Here is a 22,017-nt window from a genome sequence, read left to right on the forward strand (position 1 = left end):
TGTGAGGGTTGTATGAGTAGACTCATAAAAGCCCTCATTGCTGTAAAACAATGCAGCAGGTGTTCAGTAAATGACATTAAATGACAAATCTGGATGGTGGATAACAACACTAATAAAATGTTATTTTAATTCAGTTTTCATTCTTATTTCTCACATTTATTTATTAGAGGAATCAAGATATTTGTTACTGATAATTCATACTTTAATTAGTAGGAGTCCTTCTTTGGAAGGAATAGGAAAAAGCTTTGCTCCGGCTGCCAGGCAAGCACATCTGAATGGATGTTCTTTTTTGGAGTCTAGCAGTACTTATGACAGCCTTGCTCTCACTGCACTGCCCTTCACAATTAATTCCTTTGTTCAGAGGTGAGGGAACAGTCCTCCCGGTGCCTTTCTGCCAGCCTCCAACAGTTCTCATCTGTGAAAGTCCTGATGCCAGTGAAATTGATTAAGAAATGGGAATACCAGCTTTTGACAGGGGGGTAAAATTTATGTGCAGAATATTGGTTAAGGAGAAAGACAGCAAGAGCTCTTTGTGGGAGGATTGACTTTCAGAAGGTACTTATTTGAAGTGAGTTAAAATTGGAGGTGGGGAGGACACTGTTTTGTCAGTTTAAGGTTGCAAAGCCAGAATAAGATTGAGCATTTGCTGTGAGCCAGGCACTGTTTTAAGCATTTGCCCACTTAACTCATTCTTACAACAATCCCCTAGAGATGTAATTTTACAAGTAAGGAAACTGAGGCCCAGAGAGATTTAAGAGGTTATTAAATCTTTTGTAGAACTTTGTTTAGGTGAGCTTTCCATTATCTCCAGAACTTGAACTTCATTGTAGAGACTTTGGCCCTGGGATGGAATGGAGCAGTGGTTGTGATGGGGTGGAGAAGAAGACTTACAGAATACTTGAATTATACACGTGAATCCAGCAGACCAAATCCCTGTACACATTTTTAAAAATATTTATTTATTTGACTAGGCCGAGTCTCAGTTGCAGCACACGAGATCCTCAGTCTCTACTGTGGCATGCAGGATCCTCAGTTGTGGCATGTGGGATCTAGTTCCCTGACCAGGGATGGAACCCAGGCCCCCTGCATTGGGAGCACAGAGTCCCAGCCACTGGACCACCAGGGAATTCCTCCCCCCCCGCCACCCCACCCCCCGTGCTCATTTGAAACTCCCAGTCTCATCCCAAGCTAGAATTCATTCTTGCAAGTGGCAGGTATGCTTGGGGAACTTTCTGTGGTTGTGCCTTCTGCTTCTCTTCCCCAACAGTTGGCTATAGCATGACTTTAGCCACAATATTTTAGAAGTCTTCAGAGAGAGTGATTTTTTTTTTCCTCCAAGTTTATGTTTTACTTCTCAAAGCTGCTGCTGCTGCTAAGTCGCTTCAGTCATGTCCGACTCTGTGCGACCCCATAGACAGCCGCCCAGCAGGCTCCCCTGTTCCTGGGATTCTCCAAGAGACACTGGAATGGGTTGCCATTTCCTTCTCCAATGCATGAAAGTGAAAAGTGAAAGTGAAGTCGCTCAGTCATATCCGACTCTTAGCGACCCCATGGACTGCAGCCTACCAGGCTCCTGCATCCATGGGATTGTCCAGGCAAGAGTACTGGAGTGGGGTGCCATTGCCTTTTCCTTTACTTCTCAAAGGGAAAGCATCTAATAAAAAGGTATTTATTATTGGGACAAAATTATCCTTAAATCCCACCCACTCATAGCATTTAACTTATGTAAACAGACATTCTTTCTTCAGTTTTCATTAAGTCTGTTACATTATGAGCTATTAGACTTTGAAACCCTATTTTTTCAAGTGCTTATTGGTCTGCTATATTTGGGACTCCTAGGATATATCCAGATATATGGAGTCCGTGTAGATACTTTATGCTTTCAGAAAGCACAAGATTCTACATCCAAGGTTGTTTTGGGTTGTTTGGAATGCTTATGAACAATAAGAGTGCAACTCGCAGAGCTCAAATAGTTCTCATCTTTGGCTAAAAATAAGATTGTAAATCCATTTCCCAGTCTTCAGAGGTGATGATTTACCAGAGATACAAACCACTTCCCTTGTCAGAACGTCACGCATTGAAGATGGAGCTGCCCGTAAATAAGCAGAAGAGAGCGTGTACTGAGGACAGACGTGCAGTTACTGTATGTGTGGGGTAGCATTCAGTGGCTGGATGGGCACTAGTGAGAAAGGGCAGGGCGTCAGCTCATACCAGGTGTAGACTTAGCCTAATAATGTGTGTAGGACATGTATAAAGTTTTGACATGCATGAAGAAAAGCACCACTTAGAGTCTAGGTTTTATTAATACAGTTGGTGGGGGAAAGTCATTTTTTTTTTTCTAAACTGCATATTATAAGTTGTTACATGATAATCTCAGTAGGTCATCTCATATTCCATGTGTAAATAACTCTTAGTTTAAAAATAAAATAAAGATGATTTGTACTGCTTAGTGTTTTTATTTTACATTTTTGGCCAGTGGTAGGCAAAATGTACTTTCCAGCTCTATCAAAGCATTTTTTTGTAGTGAAACTAACGTATATTGTATTTATCAAAATAAAGAGGTTACCACCTTATGTTTATCAGCTGTTATCCTTCAGATGGCATTTTAGAAAGTAACTGTTGTGGCATGTTCATATTTAGAACCATAAAAAATATTCTGAAAACTTCTAAGAGCTCAGCATTCTACTCTTTTATAAAAACTAAGAACTAGTACAAAGCTTAACAAAATAGTGTGACATTTATATAATATTCCTATCTATGTGGCATATCAGCATAGTATTTCTTTCTTAAAACAGTAATAGACTCCTGGAATTATGCTCAGGCAGCAGAACCTATGACATATTTACCAAATATTTGGTATGTATTTATTTACTGAACAAATGCTTACTACTTGTTACTTACATGGCATGCCACCATAGTAGGTACTCGCGCACTTACTGTTCTTATTCAGTGGGGAAAACAGACAAAAACAAATTAATAAAATCTAAAAGAGAAAACTGCAAATGGTACCATATGTGATTAAGGGACAGATAGATCATTATTAATATAGACTCATGCAAAGTATAAAATCTGTTTCATTTTCTTGACTTGGTATTTCATACTGATATCTTGTTCCATGATGACTTTGGAAAGAGCTGATAGATTTAGCCAAATTCTGTTTATACATTTATTTATGCAACAACAAAAAATTTTTTGAATGTTTATTTGCCAGGCACAATTCTAGGCCCAAGAGAAAGAGCATAAGACAAAACAAAGTCATTGTGTTCATGGTGTTTTCTCCCTAGTGGGAAGTCATTAAACAAATATGTGATAAATGTCAGGAAGTGATAAATGACACCAAGAAAAATAAAGTGAACTGAGAGGATAGAGAGTTAGCAGGTTGCTATTTTATTTGGGTAGACTGAGGAGTCTTTTTGAAGATAAACATTTTCCCACAGTTTTCCTCCTTTTGTCTCTTGGGTCAATTCAGTTAATGAATGCAGGATGCAAGATCATTTTTGTATCTGTTGGCATTATCCACATATTCATTAAGAGAGCTATGATGTGGTCCTGCTTCTTTCCAGTTCCTTACCGCTAAGGGAGATTAATAGTACTGAATTCTTTTCTTTATTCCTGTATCATTCTTGCCTAAGCACTTTCAACCATGACATCCATCCCTTTACCTTTTGTCCAAAAAATATGCCTTGGTATCTGCTTCAATTTTCCAAAATCTTGGGATACGATGAGTCATTTGATTAGAAATTATATTGTACAATCGAATGTCTTCCAGATGTTTGATTTTACTGTGGGATTCCTTCTGGAGAGAGCTGTTTTACCCAAGTCTTTCTCTTTGTAATGAGAATTTGAAAAATTTCATCAAATTTCATGGCTGGAATTTGATGTCTTGGGTGATCTCACAGTGATCCCAGCCTTAATGCTCAAAAGCCCTAATTAAAGTTGTACACTGCACAAGTGTTCTATAGCATAGCACAAATCTAAAATAGGTAACTGGCAACCACCCCACAACTCATTGTTGGCTAACTAACTTGTCCCATAAATAGCTCTGTGTTATGCGATCAGACAACTACAACTAACAGAGAAGGGATTTTTGTTTCATAACACACTTGTGTGGTCTCTGGTGTTCAACAAAACCAAAGTTCTAATTCACCAGACCCTGACTAGAGCACAGGTTAATAGAATTGTACAAATCAGTAGTCAGATAGTTCTGGAAGAGATTCAAGATATCCCTGCCTTGTATCAAACTCCACACTGTGGATCATAGCGTTAGAGCAAGATTCAATTTTAGTCCCCTTTGTGTACATGAAAGTACAACTCTTTTTTTTGCCGCTTGTCATGTTGGATTTTAGTTCCCTGATCAGTGATCAAACTCAGACACTTCCTGCAGTGGAAGCACAGAGTCTTAACCACTGGGCCACCAGGGAGGCCCCTGTGTACATGAAAGGAATGCTGCTGTCACAATCTGGTTTAATCCCAAAGAGTTTCTGCCAAATGAATTAAAAGTTCTTAGGTGAGTCTGAAAAGATATCGTAGTTTTATAAAACCGTTTTTCTGAAATCAAGTGAGTGTTTTAAAAATCTACCCACTATTGGAATATAATGGTTTTTGTTTCTCACTCTTAGCTGGAATATATTGTTCTCAATGTATGAAAGATTTTTAAATGCTTTAATTTTAATAGAACATTGCTTCATAAATTCCTTAGCAGTAACTCAGAAGGTGAACCTTGGGGTTATTTTCCAGATAAGTCTGTTGCTTTGATGTGCAAATAATTACTGTTTAGGTAAATAGTGATAATATGTAGGGTTCAATCCATGCATTAGATATTACCACTTTTCTTTGACTGGGTCTTTTTCAAAACGGCAATGTGTTTATTGCACTTCTTTAAAGTCAAAATACGATATCTAAAATAAGTGATTATTTAACAAAATCCCTGTGCTACTTATTTATCATTACTGTTGAAATGCTGCTTACTGTTACTTCAAGTTTGGAACACATGTAAAAGAAAGAATATGTCTGTGATATCAAAACTATAGGCCGTTCTTTCCTTAATGCTGAATTTGTGTTTTTACTTATAGGACTTCTGTACACTTTATAGTCAGAGCTTCATAGACCCAGTTGTACACCTTTCCATGGCCGCATGAATGTCTACATTTTGAAAGCATTTTGAAGCTAAAATTCAGTTTAAGAATACGGATCTTTAGTCTATCAAAAAAGGCTTAAATGCATTTATCTCCAGCCTTTATAATCGAGTATTTACTCTAGTGGATTTAAAAGGGGAAGAAAAAAAACCGATGCAAACCACTGTTTGTTTAACAGATTGTGAACCATGGCTGTGTGGATACAAGCCCAGCAGCTCCAAGGAGATGCCCTTCATCAGATGCAAGCACTGTATGGTCAGCATTTCCCCATTGAGGTGCGCCATTACTTATCCCAGTGGATTGAAAGCCAAGCTTGGTAAGTGAACAAAGGTTTTTCGGTCATATTTTATGAGGCACAAGCATATTGAAGTTTTATCAGAAGGATAACATAATGAAGGCTCTAAAAATTGTACATTTATAAAGAAAATTATGTGACCCATGAAAAGGTATTCTATCTTAAATTTTAAGAAGATGGAATAACTACTGGGATTTTTAAAAAAAAAATAAGGTTTGTTTCCTTTAATGATAAATTCTGGATAAAAGCATTATAATATTGCTCCTCATAAAAAACAGTTAACACATAGGTACCATCTATGATACTATGTACTATGGTACTACTGGGTACTATGGTACTAACACATCAGTACCGTCTTTATAGATTCCATATATACACATTAATATATAGTATCTATCTTTCTCTTTCTGGCTTACTTCACTGTGACTCAGGGAACCCAAAGCCGGTGCTCTGTGACATCCTAGAGCGGTGGGATGGAGAGGGAGGTAAGAGGGAGGTTTAAGAGGGAGGAGACATGTGTATACTTACAGCTGATTCACATTGATGTATGACAGAAGCCATCACAATATTGTAAAGTAATTATCCTCAAATTAAAAATAAAAATTTTTAAAAAGTCAACAAAACTGAATACCTAGCAGTGTTGTAGTTAGTGGAGTTCATATGAAAACACTGAAGACCTTGTCCATAGAGTTTAGTATTTAACGGGGCAGATAAGGTATGCATATGCATAAAATTTAATGAAGTGTATTATTAACAAGTTTAACAATGATGACTTTGGTGTTTTCAAATTTATATGTAATTTATATATATTTATTTATATATATATATGTGTATATATATATATATAAAGACTAAAAGGCAATACACCAAAATGTTAACAGTAATTACTCTTAGTGGCAGATTTAACAACCACGTTTATTTTTCTGATTTCTCAAATTACTGTTTATATATCCGTGGGAAAATTGTTTTTAAATTCTTTCAAAATTAGTACATTGCAGTAGACTGTCGACAAAGCTTTATAATCAACAACATTATTGCACGCCAGGCCGCAGGCTCTCTGCTGCTCTGAGCAGGGCCTGGGCACATGCCAGTTACCAGTCTCAAGCTGATCTGTCATATTCATCAGATACTTCAGACCTCCATCATCATGGCCAGGAGAACAGGAGAAACCAGCCTTTATGCTGATACCTGAGGCGAGCTGTATATCCATCAGTAATGTTGCCTCAGAATCATTGTGTTAGTAGCAAATTTCTGTTCAAAAGCTGGAGAGCACCAAAGGAAGGCAATTTTCTAGGCAATTAAAACATCTCAGCCTCATGCGATTAAGTGAGAAAAAAGAAAGTACTAAATGTGAGCATGTCAACTGCACCTCATCTGGTGCTTTTCCATTTCATTTTAATTTTCTTTTAAAGATTTGGAGAGTTCAGGAAAACATTAGTAGGAAGTTTCTGTTGATCTAAAATTTCATTTAGTAGATTTCCCATGTAGTCTTCTTACCAAACAAATGTTAAAAGACTTGTATTGATGTCAAGGAAAAACTGAATTTTATTCAGTTTTGGGTTTAAGAATATAAAGATTTTAAGTAAAACATCTTCAGTTCTTCATGTTTAAGCTAAGAAAGTTTATATATGTGTGTGTGTGTGTGTCTGTATATATATGTATATGTATACATATATGGAAGAGAATTAAGTTTTAAAGTACTAGAACTGGTAGTACTTGATTTCCATGAGTTTTGCTCAGAGACTGGCTCTTCTCAAGAGTGGATTCACTACTCAGTGATCTGTGATGACCTCAATGGGAAAGAAATCCAAAAAAAAGAGGGGATATATGTATACATATAGCTCATTCACTTTGCTGTACGATAGAAACAAACACACCATTCTAAAGCAACTATACTCCAAAATATTCTTTTGAAGAGTGGATTCCTCAGACGAGGAGCATTATTGCCATTCAGAACAGAGGGGCAGGGCTGCCTCCATTCCTTCAAGGCTTTTATTTAGACATATTTGGTACGTAGCACACATATTTAAAATTTGGCTTTCTCTACTGCCTTCTCAAGAGGGCAGATTCGAGCATATTATTTGATGAAGTAATGTTTCCAGTGCTTTGGTGTACCTGTCTGTGCCCCTGTTAGAAATTAGTTGCTACCTAACTTCAGGGCTGTGTAGAGATGACAGAGCTGCTTAGCTATCAACAGATCTCTTGTTTGGCTGCAGACCCACCAGCAGTAATGAATGTTATTTCAATCTGACAGCTGTTAGGTTTCTTCAGCAGCAGAGTTAAGTAATTTAGTACTGCCCAATAGCAATTGTTGCTTAAGTTGTTTAAAAAAAGAAAGAGAGTCAGAGATGGGGAGAGGGGGAAGAGTGGGGGAAGGAAGAGAGAGAAGGAGGGAGGGAGGGAGGGAGGGAGGGAGGGAGACCTCCCAAGCCCTGCCACCAGTCAAGTGGCTCTGAATTACTACAAAGCCTGTAAAGTGATTTTTCTGGTTCATTGGAGGAGTCAGCGCTGCCTATATGTCCCAAATCTGCAGCTAGCAATACGAATGCCTGCCTTGTGTGAATACTTGTAGGCTTCATCTGTCTTAATATCACATTTCCAGGGCTTCTTAGAAGTAACTCCGTTAACTCACCTGTCTTTACTTAAGAAATACTCCATGTGAAATTAGCAACACATATAAGTCGAGGCTGGCAAAAACACACAGAGCATTCTTGACCCTGTGCCCCCTTGCACCCTTGAAGGGGTAACTATAAATAGGAAATTATCAGAGTCCTTATTTCCTTCAGAGCACACAAAGCACTTTCCTCTCCCCTTCATTCCTAGAAGCAAATAGCATAAGCACCAGAGCGAGTCAGTAGGAGAATGGGCAGTCCACTGCAAAGAAAAAAGAGAAAATATACTACACCTTCCACTAAGGTAACTAGTGGATTGGAAATAGATTTATGTAGGTATCTAGTCAGTTTGAATTGGACTGTTGCCTAAAATTTGCAGTGAGCGTTATAAAGAAATCACTTGAGCCCCAGAAAAGGTGTGGTGCGTTGAGGCTGCATTTATACAGGCTGTGTGCATGTATGTATACATATGTATGTAATTTCTTTCCCCTAGGGACTCAATAGATCTTGATAATCCACAGGAGAACATTAAGGCCACCCAGCTCCTGGAGGGCCTGGTGCAGGAGTTGCAGAAGAAGGCAGAGCACCAAGTGGGGGAAGATGGGTTCCTACTGAAGATCAAGCTGGGGCACTACGCCACACAGCTCCAGGTGGGCATGAGCTCGGGGCTGCGCTCCATGAGCCCCAGGCCACACTGCATTCTCTTCCCTGCAGGGGGTCTTCCTTCATTCCGAGGTTTTCTCTCTCTCCTTTCACCCAAGGTTGCCAAGCCACACGTGACACACGTAAAGTTCTTACTGTTTGGTTTTGTGATTGTAGCTGCCTTTTTTAAACCTTTTATTTGAAAACCATTTCAAATGTATAGACAATTACGAGATTGATACTAAGAACATATGCTCAGACTCACCGTTATAACATTTGCTTTCCCACATTCTCCCTCTGCGCACATGCATGTACACACACACACGCAGGCACGCGCACATGCATGCACACACACACAGATGTGCACACATTTTTTCATCACTCGAAAGTTGTATGTTATGCATCATGCCCCTTTGTCCCTAAAGTACTCCAGTGTCCATTTTCTAAGCATATGAACCTTCTCTTACGTAGTTACAGTACAGTTACCAACTGACTTACTAACATCCTTTGGGACAGTTTTTTCCCCCTCCAGTCCAGGATCATGTTCAAGATTGCTTATTGCATATAGTTGGCATGTCTCTTTAAGGAACCATTTGTCAGTCTCCCTTTGTCTTTCATCGCATTGACATTTTAAAAATAATACAGCTCCTCTGTTTTTTAAAGGTAAAATGTACCTTATTTGGGGTTTGTATGACATTTCCCCATGACTAGATTCAGAGTACACACCCCTGATCAGAATTTGAAATAGGTAATGTTGTGTCCTCCTCAAAGTATCACATCCAGAGGTGTACCGCGTCCACCTAGTCCTCCTTGGTGGCAGTAATTTTGGTTGTCCAGTCAAGGTGGTGTCCGGTTTCTCCTCTGATACAGCCTTTTAAAAATGTATTCTGTTTCCAAGCATGGTTCCCTTACTGTAAGCAAATTAAGATGCAAGAAATAAAATAATTTTACCTTCCTCCTGTAATTGAGTTTCCCACAACATGCTTTTCTTATCCCCATTCACACTGGAAGAGCAGCAATTCTCATGGTTGTGTTACCAAGCATCTCCTCCATCCTGAGGTCTGGCCCTCTGCTCTGAGGTGAGGTTCAGCCCCATAGCATGAAGCAGAACAAAGTGATGTTTGCTCTTGGATTCTTTCAGAACACATACGACCGCTGCCCCATGGAGCTGGTGCGCTGCATCCGCCATATTCTGTACAATGAACAGAGGCTGGTCCGAGAAGCCAACAATGTGAGTGCCCTATGGGTTTGGGAATTCCTTTCTTGCCCAGCTCTTTCTGGGCCCACCTTTGTCAGGATCTCTCAGGGTGCATCTGTTGGTGTCTCTGTAAACAGAGCCTTGTCCTAAGAGTGCAAAGGAAATAGAAAACTGATCTCTGATCTTGACTGGCTTGTAACCTTGATGAGATCACGACCACAAAACAATGTGAACAAGTGCAGAATAATTTAACCCCAATTGAATAGTGTTTGAGGAGAGGCACGCTTATATTTAGGGATCCCTGGCGGTTCATTTGGTAAAGAATCTGCCCACAGTGCCAGAGACCTGGGTTGGATCCCTGGGTCAGGAAGATCTCCTGGAGAAGGGAATGGCTGCCCACTCCAGAGTTCTTGTCTGGAGAATTCCGTGGACCTAGGAGCCTGGTGGGCTACAGTCCATGTGGTCACAAAGAGCTGGACACAACTGAGCGACTCACACACACACGTGCTTATATTCAGGTGAGATTACTTAAGAACAGCCCCTTCTCAGCCCCCCTCAACTCGGTGTTGAAGGAATAGATCCACCCAGGCCAGGTTGATGACTTGATCCACACACCCCTTGTTGATGCCTCTCCTGTCACTTCACTTGGGGTCTCTAGGACGCCGCCCATGAGCAGTTCACACCCTTTGCTCAGTCACGAGGTCTTGAGGGAGGACACAGATGACGTGTTCACACAGCCATGTCCTCGCTGTGCCCCCAGCACCTGGCACACTTGGTATCCAGTGAATGACTCTGAAATGAGGGGTCATCATTATTAGTAGGAAAACTCCGTTGAGAGAACTCAGATGTCTCCTACGTGTAGATCAGAGCTTTTCTGCAGCACTTTAAGAAGATGCCATAGCCCACCAGGTCTCCTGTTGCTCCTCCTCTTCCCACTCTGCCCCAACTCTCACAAATAACATTTGCAATTCTCTGACTCAAAATTTAGCTTTTGGCATCTCGGCCCAGTTATAGTGCGAGCATCGCCCTTTCTTTGGGACTAAGGCCTAAAGCTTCTTCCCATCCTCACTGCCCAGCTCACTGCCACCCGCACTGTCTCCCTGCTCTGTCTCCAGGGTACTTCTCCGGCTGGAATTCTCGCCGATGCCATGTCCCAGAAACACCTTCAGATCAACCAGACATTTGAGGAGCTGCGACTGGTCACGCAGGACACAGAGAATGAGCTGAAGAAGCTGCAGCAGACTCAAGAGTACTTTATCATCCAGTATCAGGAGAGCCTGAGGATCCAGGGTGAGCCTGGTGTGGGAGGGTGGTGCGTGTCCAGAGGACCGGAGTGAGGACTGGCAAGAAGCTGGTTGGCTTAGAAGAGAACCAGTTTTCTGTTTAGAGGCGTTTTCCTCTCTCTGGGGTAGCAGAGAATCCTTTGCGTTGAAGGCAGCGCTGGAGGCTGAGGTCTTGGAAGGGACAAATACAGGCACTGGTCCTGGGAGAGAAGGTGGGGTCTCACTCTGGCCCCCCACACCCAAGGAGCTGCAGGTCTATGAGGAAAGGAATTTCCTCTTGTGGGAAGGGGCACACAGACTAAGGAAACAGTAACAGATGGCACTTTGTATGTGGCAGGCATTTTCGAAGTGGTGCTTTATTAAAATGGTCAACTTTCTGAACAGGGAGAGTGCTAGGGACAGAGAGCTGTGTTCTACAGCCTTTTAGTATTGTTTTATGCGGTTATTCAGACAGGCCGTCCTGGGGCAGAGCAACTAGTGCATCTCAGTTAGCCCTGTAGACAGAGAAGCCCCTACCTGGGGTAAATCCTGCTAGTGCCTTGGTCAGAATCAGTCTGGAAGGTGTGCAGCCCCACCAGCACCCCCTTTTGACCCTTCAGAGTTTGGCAGTGTGACTTTAATACAGGCGTGCTTGGGAGATGCCAAGGGTTTGGTTCCAGACCACTACAATAAAGTACATATTTCAGTAAAGCAATTCACACGAATTTTTTGGTTTCCCAGCACATATATGTTATGTTTATACTACACTGTAGTCCAGTAAGTGTACAAAAGCATTGTCTAAAAAAAATGTACATACCTTAATTTAAAAAATACTAATGATCCCAACCTTCAGTGAATTGTAGTAGTAACATCAAAGATCACTGGTCACAGATCACCATAGCAGATATAATAATAATGAAAAACTCTGAAATAGTGCAAGGATTACCAAAATGTGACACAGAGACAAGAAATGAGCCAATGCTGTTGAAAAAAACAGCATAATAGGCTTGCTTGCCACACGGTTGCTGCAAGCATTCAATTTATATTAAAAAAAAGAACACAGTATCTGTGAAGTGCAATATATTGCAGCATGATAAAATGAAATGTCCCTGTAGTTTCCTCTCCCTGGTTACATGCCCTGTTCAAAATCTCAGAGATGTTTTAGCTCAACCAACCAACCATGAAAATACATGTGCATACATATACCATGTCCTTCTCTACTACCATGCCTGTGGGCTCCATTTTAGAACTGTATTAATAACCACTTATTCTTTCTATCTTCCGCAGAAGAATATAAATTTGTTGAGAAGGAACAGTCTTTTATCTCTGTACCCTAAGATTTGTTGTTGTTGTTGTACAGTCACTAAGTCTTGTCCAACTCTTTGGGACTTCATGGACTACAGCATGCCAGGCTTTGGTATCCATCACCAACTCTTGGAGCTTGCTCAAACTCATGTCCATCGAGTTGGTAATGCCATCCAACCATCTCATGCTCTCTCGACCCCTTCTTCTCCTGCCCTCAGAAAAAACCCCAGCATCAGGGTCTTTTCCAATGAGTTGGCTCTTCGCATCAGGTGGACAGAGTGTTGGAGCTTCAGCTTCAGCATCAGTCCTTGCAGTGAATATTCAGGGTGGATTTCCTTTAGGATTGACTGGTTAGATCTTATAGTTGAAGGGACTCTGAGGCCAGAACAGCCCAAGTCAGAGCTGGTGTTGAGTAAATGGTGATGACTCTGGCATGTCTCCTCCCATCTGCATCCATACCAGGCTGACCCCCTCCTAGATTAGGGAACAGAAGATTTCAGCCTCTTATTTCTAACCAAGGCCATTGACTGGCTGGCAAAATTGATGATCCTATTCTGGGGTTTTCTGTTCCCTACTTCTGAGGTTTGGGTTTGTCCCCATGATGCAATGTCAGTTCAGACTCATTTATCAAGTGCACCCATCAGAAACACAGATGACTGATCTGTTTGTGTGAGGACAGTCTCAGCTCCCTCCAGTGGAGCAGACAATTGCCTCACGTCTCCTGGCGTCCTTCCCAGAAGCTTCTGCAATTTGCCAGGAGAGACCTAAGTAGGTCACTTGCATAAGGAAGCCAAGTCCCAGTGTTGGGAATATCACTGTCTCCCTGTGGGTGGCAGGATTCCGAGGTGGCTGTCCAGATTGTTCTGCACTGTTCCTTGGCTGCTCAGTCCCCTGCAGTCAGCATGGAGCCATATTTCTAAGTTCTGTTGTAGTTCTGGGTTTTCCTGGCTGAATGGAGTTGCTTTAGTCTGTCCCAAACTTGTGTGCCAATAGGACAGGGTCTCGGCCGTGTGACATGGCCCTCAGAGGCCTGCCAGGAGTTTGACCACGACTTGCTGACTGACGCTCACGTCTTCTAGACTCAGCCCCAGTGAGGCCCCTGGGATGTTCAGAAAGGCCATTGGCGAGGGTAGGATGCCAGCGCTGAGGACACTGGTTCCCTGTGGAGGGAGGGATGGGGTCACCAGCAGGGGAGGGGTACAGGTGCTTCACCGTGGAAGTGCTTGATTTCTTAAGCGGCTTCCTGGTACACAGGAACACCTCATCCTCTCTACTTTCTGTGTCTTAAGTATTTCATCACAGGTTGTTTGCAGAGGGAGTCAGTGAGGCCTGGTTACATATTCCTGCCACTGATGATAGCTGCCTGAGAGCTGGTGTGGAGAGAAACTGCCTCACTCTCCTGAGAGAATCTCACTGCTTTCGTGTCCCAGTGGCCCCAACTCTCTCTGTGTCTCTCTTCTGGTTGGTCAGCTGAGCTCACAGTGACCAACCTGGATAAGCGTGTTAGGGACCTTCACCGCCTGAAGAAACCCCTCTTCCCTGAGGAGAGGCTGCCGAGCCTGGGAGACAGGACAAAGCTTGTGGAGCAGAGCCTTCTGATGAGGCTGTGCCCGTGAGGTTGGGGCTGAGTGCTGCTCCGTCAGCCTTTTATCCCTTCGTGTAACCCATTAACCATGACTGACTTCCCTCTGGGGCCATTGGTGCCTGGCAGCTTCCTGAGCATTTTCTGTCTCATCACTTATTTAACGTCCCAGCAGCTGCTGAGGTAGTTGCCTCATGATGCTCCCCTTTTACAGATGGGGAAACTGAGGCATAGGAGAGCGGGGTGCCTTGACTGGGCTCACCCACCTGGTGAATGGCGGGGTTCACTTCAGACCAGACATGGTGGCTCCAAGCAGGATTCTGCATGGGGTGAGGAGGGCTGATGGGGGTTGGCCAGGGCAGGCTTCTCCTCAGCTGTCCCCCAGGCTTCCATCTCCCCACTCCCCAAGGGGAGCTCAGAGTCGGGGCACGGAGGGCAGAGCCTACTCATCTCCAGGCCCCGTTGCTGTGGAACCTGACTGGCCGCTGGTCAGACGTGTCCCCTCAAGGGTCTTGCCTCCGGAACAGATGGGCTCCCGGCTGGACCGGGAAGGTCGTGGTCATGGTGTCCTGTCCTCTCCTCCAGCTCAGTTTACCCAGCTGGCCCAGCTGAACCCCCAGGAGCGACTGGGCCGGGAGACGGCCCTCCAGCAGAAGCAGGTGTCCCTGGAGGCCTGGCTGCAGCGCGAGGCCCAGACGCTGCAGCAGTACCGCGTGGTGAGTGGGCTCTGCATCCCTCCCCTCCCGCGGGGGCGGTGACGCCCCGAGCTGTCCCGGGGACCCTGAGGGAGGCAGAGAGCCAGGAGGAGAGCGGGACCCAGTGGAGCAAGAGGCCAGGGCCTTCTTTCCCGTGTGGCCTGAGGGGCAGAGTTGGTCTGGGAGGACGAGGCCCTTCGGGGCTGTTCTGAGAGCCCAGAAAGGCCCGCTGAGCCACCGCTGACCCTCAGGAGCTGGCCGAGAAGCACCAGAAGACCCTGCAGCTGCTGCGGAAGCAGCAGACCATCATCCTGGATGACGAGCTGATTCAGTGGAAGCGGCGGCAGCAGCTGGCGGGGAACGGAGGGCCCCCCGAGGGCAGCCTGGATGTGCTACAGTCCTGGTACCAGGGGTGGGGGGCAGCAGGGGCTCAGGGTGGTGCTGCCAGCTGCTATTTGCTCCCATGTCTACATGAGCAGCTGGTTCCCTCTTTCCGGGTACGGGTCTTATCCCACCAGTGGTTCTGGTTTGATACTGACGCTAGTGTTCCTTCCTGTGCCCCCTCCCCTGGGAGGGGCATCACTGGCTTGGATGCGGGGGTGGGGCCAGGTGGCAAAGTGATGCTCAGGCTGGTTGGACCCCAGTCAGCATCGCTCCTCCTGGGTGTTTCTCTGGGTTTCTGGAAGGCAGGTCATCTCTGCTGTGCCCAGGGAACAGGCCAGGTGGCTCAGGCTCCAGGCCTTCCTGGGGGTGGAGCTGGGTGTGGCCCTGATCCCCTTGTGGGCGCCTGCCAGCTTCTGGCCTGGAGGATGGAGGTGAAGCCAGTGTCTTTCCCTTGGGCCCTGGGGCTCGCGTTCAGGTGTGAGAAGTTGGCGGAGATCATCTGGCAGAACCGGCAGCAGATCCGCAGAGCCGAGCACCTCTGCCAGCAGCTGCCTATCCCCGGCCCCGTGGAGGAGATGCTGGCTGAGGTCAATGCCACCATCACTGACATCATCTCAGCTCTGGTGACCAGGTGACTGCTGCCTCCTGGCCACGCCCCGCTCCCATCTGGTTGCCCTGGGTCAGGGGCAGCAGAGTCTTTGCAGATGGGGAGCTCTGGCGTAAATCCTTCAGTTTCTGCCTCACACCCTCATCCCATCCCTCTCCATCCCCTGTTGCTGTGGCCTCTTGCTGTTGACCTCGTCCAGTATTTCTCGTGGACACTACACGGGCGTTTGTCTCCTCCAACTTATTTCAGCTGCTGAGTTCCTTTCACTGCCTCCCTTTCTGCCAGCTCCCCTGACTCACAGTGGCCCCCAGAGTGGGTGGACTGTGCCCCAAGCCCTCCTTTCACCTGCTCAGCCTGGTGGAAGGCAGCCTCCCCACGTGGAAGGTGGGGCCAGAGTCCTGTCCCCTGAGGCATCTTCTGTCTCTTGTGTCCTCACAGCACATTCATCATCGAGAAGCAGCCCCCTCAGGTCCTGAAGACCCAGACCAAGTTTGCAGCTACCGTGCGCCTGCTGGTGGGTGGGAAGCTGAACGTGCACATGAACCCCCCGCAGGTGAAGGCCACCATCATCAGCGAGCAGCAGGCCAAGGCGCTGCTCAAGAACGAGAACACCCGCAAGTACGTTGCCCTGGAAACAGAAGGAAAGGGATCCCACCTCCTGGCAGGTCTAGGCCTGGCCCTTCTTATGGAGGAGCACCGCTAGCCCTCTGGCCTCTCCTAGCTCTCAGAGAAGGAATAAGGATGTTCTTGTGTAAAGAAACTCTGATATAGTAGGCATATGTCTAAGGAAACTTCTTGTGTGTTTTATGTATGTTTACTTCTTATATCATTTATGCAGCTGAACCCGCATTTCCTCTTAAATGACTCAAGTGTTTGACAGTCTCCTTTATTTCCTCCCACCCCCAATATATTTGCTACCTCGTGTGTGCTGAGACCCTGTATGGGTGTAGAGTTGAGTCTGTCTCTCATTTGCAGTGATTACAGCGGGGAGATCCTGAACAACTGCTGTGTGATGGAGTATCACCAGGCCACGGGCACCCTGAGCGCCCACTTCAGGAACATGGTGAGGATGGGAGACGAGAAAGAACAGACTCTCCCTCTGGTTGCTTGAGGGCTTTATCCTCTCATCTTTCTCCTTGGCAGTCCCTGAAACGAATTAAGAGATCTGACCGTCGTGGAGCAGAGTCGGTGACAGAAGAAAAATTTACTATCCTGTTTGAATCACAGTTCAGTGTTGGTGGAAATGAGCTGGTTTTTCAAGTCAAGGTGTGTGTGTGTATACTTTATATCCCAAAAGAATTGTTCTGATCTCAGAGTATCTTTTAATTTAAGTTTTATTTTGGAGTTCATTTACGTTGTGTTCGTGTCAGGTGTACCTGCTTATGGTGATTGATGAATAGAAAGTGAGCAGACCTCATCCTTAGGACTCTGTCTCTTAGATTCTCGTAAGACATGAACAAATAATAATGAAATGAAATAGCTAGAATTAGGGGTAGAAGTGAACCCAGGGAAACATCACTCAGGATGGATTTGAGCACAGTTATTGTTAAGTTTTAGACATTAGTTTCTTGCTATTTTTTTTTCCCAAGAATGTCTCCATATTCTTTCTCTTTTCTATCTGTTCTCTAACTTCCAGAAACTTACTCCATACTTCAGAAATAACTAAGAAATATCTAAATCTCAAAATGTCATGCAGAAATGTCTCTGCTAAAATACCTTAAATTTCTAAGACTGTGCAAATGTGACGTCTTGTTGTTCCTGGAGCCTTTCCTCTTCTGTGTTTGAGGGTGACATTTACTGAAACTGGGAGAGAGGATGCACGTGTTGTGATGGAAACAAAAGGAGAGAGGGCAGAGCATGTGGCTGTGGACTCGGAGCCCTCCCCTGTGTCTCTTTCAGACCCTGTCTCTCCCAGTGGTGGTGATTGTTCACGGCAGCCAGGATAACAACGCGACGGCCACCGTTCTGTGGGACAACGCTTTTGCAGAGCCTGTGAGTGCGTTCCTTGGGCCCGAAGGTCTCAAGACTTGACACTGGTGTCCTGAGTCCCTGTCAGTCTCTTTATCCCCACCAAAAGGCTTAGAAAAAAATACTGCGTGCCCTAGGAGGCAGAGTGGAGAGCATGTGGAAAGTAGAATGAGCAGGCACTTGAAGAAGGGCCAGGGTTTCAACTCAGGCCCCACCATTTCCTGACTCTGTGACCACAGGAAATTCACTTGACCTCTCCAAGTCTAAGCGTCCCATGAGTGTCTGCAACACAGGGAGAGTAGTGCCCCAGAGTGGTGTTTGGAAGATTCATCCACAAAGTGCTTGTCACACAGTCAGCACTCGGTAAATATTATTCTGAGTCCTCGGTAAAGCCATGCGTGGAGTTTGGGACTCCCCAGTTTCTTCTAGCGGTTGTATATTTATCAGGAAGTCACTTTTGGTTAGAAGTTGCTTCCTGTCATCGTCCCTCCAGTGACTGAGGATGACATTTCATGTCTTCTCCAAATTTTGGCTCTATGACTCATCCCAAGTCTCAGGAAGAATGAGATGCTGTGTGTAAAGGAGTGAGTGTGATTCTGCGGATGTATCACCTCAGTACTGTCTGGGTACCACTCGTGTGCAGCTGGCTTGATCATTTTCAAAACATGTCAGTAGACAAGAGTTCTGTGTGGTGCATATTTCCAGTAGAAATTAGTCCAAAGGACCTGATGAAAGGTTATACTTGTTGTTTGGGACATAAAAGTATGTCCTTCTCTATTGTGGCTCTAACGTGAAGAGTCTGACTTGGCATTTTCAACAGGGCTCTTTAAAGAACAATATTTTTGCTGAAGGGATGAGATTTTTAGCAGAAATTCTGCCATGCTTGTGCTATAAACCCTACATTTGAGGCTCTTTTAAAAAATATCTACCTAAGGAGCTCAAAGAGGATTTGATTGATTTGATTTGATCAAATCCTCTCTTGGATTTGATTGATCCAAGAGAGGATTTGGGAGGAACAATCAATTAAAACAAGAAGACAACTATTCACCAACGGACTGGACTTTTTAATAAATAAATATATGTATAGAAATGTATATATATAAACATATATATATATATGAGAGAATTTGAGTAAGTGAGAATCAAAAGACAAGGGAAAATTGAAAATTTTAGAAAATATCTTGGGGACTTCCCAGGTGGTCCAGCAGCTAAGACTCCGTGCTCCCACTGCAGGGGGCCTGGGTTTGATCCCTAGTCAGGGAACTAGATCCCACATGCTGCAACTAAGACCCAGCACAAACAAATAAAAATTAAAAAAAAAAAAAAATTTGCCTCCATTTGTCCTGATGATCCTCCTGGATAGTATTGCCACGTCTGCTCTCCTCTCCCTCCCTGCCTGTCCCCAAATCTCACTCCTTGTGTAACTCTGGCATCTCCTGCCGTATGTCATTCCTGAAGTATCTTATCTAAATAAGCATTTTTAACATTTTCAATTATGTTAATAACTAGTGTACATCTTACTGTATTTAAAAAAAAAATTTTATTGAAGTATAGTTGATCTACAATGTTGTGTTAATTTCTGATGTGCAGCAAAGTGTTCAGTCAGTTCAGTCGCTCAGTTATGTCTGACTCTTTGCAACCCCATGGACTGCAGCATGCCAGGCTTCTGTGTCCATCACCGACTCCTGGAACTTGCTCAAACTCATGTCTATCGACTTGGTGATGCCATCCAACCATTTCACCCTCTGTCGTCCCCTTCTCCTCCTGCCTTCAGTCTTTCCCAGCATCAGGGTCTTTTCCAGTGAGTCAGTTCTTCACATCAGGTGGCCAAAGTATTGGAGTTTCAGCTTCCAATGAATATTCAGGACTATTTCCTTTAGGATTGACTGGTTGGATCTCCTTGCAGTCCCAAGGGACTCTCAAGAGTCTTCTCCAACACCACAATTCAAAAGCATCAATTCTTTGGCTCAGCTTTCTTTATGATCCAACTCTCACATCCGTACATGACTACCGGAAAAACCATAGCTTTGACTAGACAGACCTGTGTTGGCAAAGTAATGTCTCTGCTTTTTAATATGCTTCCTAGGTTTGTCATAGCTTTTCTTCCAAGGAGCAAGTGTCTTTTAATTTCATGGCTACAGTCACCATCTTCAGTGATTTTGGAGCCCAAGAAAATAAAGTCTGTCACTGTTTCCATTGTTTCCCCATCTACTTGCGATGAAGTGATGGGACTGGATGCCATATTCTTAAGTTTTTTGAATGTTGAGTTTTAAGCCAGCTTTTTCACTCTCTTTCACTTTCATCAAGAGGCTCTTTAGTTCCTCTTCACTTTCTGCCACAAGGATGGTATCATCTGAGTATCTCAGGTTATTGATATTTCTCCTGGCAATCTTGATTCCAGCTTGTGCTTCATCCAGCCTAGCATTTCACGTGATGTACTCTGCATATAAGTTAAATAAGCAGGGTGATAATATACAGCCTTGACGTACTCCTTTCCCAATTTGGAACCAGTCTGTTGTTTCATATCTGGTTCTAACTGTTGCTTCTTGACCTGCATACAGATTTCCCAGGAGGAAGGTAAGGTGGTCTGGTATTCCCACTCTTGAAGCAAAGTGTTTATATATATATCTGAATATATGTATATTCAGATATATATATATATATATTCTTTTCTGTGATGGTTTATTGCAGGATGTTGAATATAGTTCCCTGTGCTATACGGTAGGACCTTGTTTATCTGTTTTATATATAGTAGCTTGTATCTGCTAATCCCAAACTCCTAATTTATCCCTCTCCAACTCCCTCTCCCCTTTCTTAAGTTTGTTTTCTTTGTCTGTGAGTCTGTTTCTGTTTTGTAAACAAGTTTGTGTCATATTTTAGATCCCACATATAAGTAATATCATATGGTATTTGTCTTTCTCTTTCTGACTTCACTTAGTATGATGAGCTCTAGGTCCATTCATATCGCTACAAATGGCGTTATGTTTAATGGCTGAGTAGTATTCCATTGTATATGTCCATCACATCTTTATCTATTCACCTTTCAGTGGACATTTAGGTTGTTTCCATGTCTTGCCTATTGTAAATAGTGGTTCTCTGAACATAGAGGTGCATGTATCTTTTTGAATTAGAGTTTTCTCTGGATATATACCCAGGAGTGGGATTGCTGGATCTTACGGCAACTCTTTTTAGTTTTTCTTAAGGAACCTCCATACTGTTTTCCATAGTGGCTGCACCAATTTATGTTTTCACCAGCACTGTAGAAGGGTTCCCCTTTCTCCACATCCTCTCCATTATGCTGTTTTAGAACAAATACATACTTGCGGGAATTATTCTACAGATGTATTTGCCTATATGTGAAATGACATGAATATGCTGCAGCATTGCTTGTAACAATAGCCAAAGACTATTGGTACTGTTGGTACTAGATGGTACATAGATATCCACCAGTGGCGATCTGGTTAAATAAATTATTGTTCCTCCATACTGTAGAATATTTAGCAGTCACAAAAGAAAATGAAAAATTTCTTTATGTGCTAATGTGAGGTCTTCTAGATAAAGTATTAAGTGAAAAAAAGGAGATGCAGAATATGTGGGTTTTATATTTTAAAGAAAAGAAAATTATACATATTCGCTGACAGGCATAGAATATCTTCGTTAGTATACACAATGAACTAGATTACATGCTTTGGGGAGAGGAGACACAGATAGGAAAGTGATAGGAAAGTGACTTCACTGTATACCCTTCTGTGCTTTTTAAATTTTATATCATGTGAAGGAATTGCCTTTTCCAAAAAATATTTATAATAAAATAAAATGAAGTACTGTGGCTGAACGGGATGAAAGCAGTTTTTAATAAATTTATATTCTAATCTGTTTCTCAGTAAAATCGTCAGCTCACAGTTTCTACTCTTCCATACACGTTATTTCACTTTGAGCTAGCGTTCTTGGCAGCAGGAGTCACGAGCAAGGATGACACTTGAGCGCACATGTATGAACACACACACACATTCTGTCCATACACCTAGAGAACCAGTCTTGTAGACTTCGACTCCCTTTGGATTTCCAGTGTCAGAGCCAGACCTTGGTCATGTTTTTTTTCATGACTGTTGAAACACGAGACATCCAGCAGCTCACTTATAGAACCCCACAGAAAGCACAAGGTTAGCTGCCAAGTTGTGTGTGAAGAAGATAAGATGGAACCTTCTGAATTTCACGAAACTGCACACCCCAAGGAAGTTTGAGTTGGCACTCAGGCTCAGCCAGACAAGTGTTTGTAACTCCATCCAGTCCCTGGTGTCTTTCTCTTGCGCATCAAGGGTGTAAATCACG

The 22,017-nt window shown here is 43.7% G+C and overlaps 1 protein-coding gene across 11 annotated transcripts in view; it reads left to right on the forward strand.

Moving 5' to 3' along the window:
* LOC145541341 (signal transducer and activator of transcription 5B) overlaps nucleotides 1-22,017 on the forward strand; it is a 65,461-nt gene that overhangs the window by 33,523 nt on the left and 9,921 nt on the right. For 3 of the 11 annotated variants that reach the window (XR_014078942.1, XM_081577585.1, XM_081577584.1), the window contains exons 2-12: nucleotides 5,314-5,451; nucleotides 8,536-8,692; nucleotides 9,826-9,915; nucleotides 10,998-11,172; nucleotides 14,617-14,747; nucleotides 14,978-15,129; nucleotides 15,586-15,741; nucleotides 16,156-16,335; nucleotides 16,693-16,780; nucleotides 16,861-16,983; nucleotides 17,617-17,709. Coding sequence is in view for 9 of the 11 variants with exons in the window: in XM_081577585.1 (XP_081433711.1) it covers nucleotides 5,324-5,451; nucleotides 8,536-8,692; nucleotides 9,826-9,915; nucleotides 10,998-11,172; nucleotides 14,617-14,747; nucleotides 14,978-15,129; nucleotides 15,586-15,741; nucleotides 16,156-16,335; nucleotides 16,693-16,780; nucleotides 16,861-16,983; nucleotides 17,617-17,709 (1,473 nt within the window). In the remaining 2 variants the exon portion in view is untranslated. Of the gene's footprint in view, nucleotides 1-5,313; nucleotides 5,452-5,861; nucleotides 5,916-8,535; nucleotides 8,710-9,825; nucleotides 9,916-10,997; nucleotides 11,173-14,616; nucleotides 14,748-14,977; nucleotides 15,165-15,464; nucleotides 15,742-16,155; nucleotides 16,336-16,692; nucleotides 16,781-16,860; nucleotides 16,984-17,616; nucleotides 17,710-22,017 lie in introns of those variants that run through there. The other 8 variants (XR_014078943.1, XM_081577586.1, XM_081577590.1 and 5 more) reach the window with 7 other exon arrangements.

This window comes from Giraffa tippelskirchi, chromosome 3 (assembly GCF_054371585.1).
Source record: "Giraffa tippelskirchi isolate mGirTip1 chromosome 3, T2T-mGirTip1v1.2.pri, whole genome shotgun sequence".
Lineage (NCBI taxonomy): Eukaryota > Metazoa > Chordata > Mammalia > Artiodactyla > Giraffidae > Giraffa > Giraffa tippelskirchi.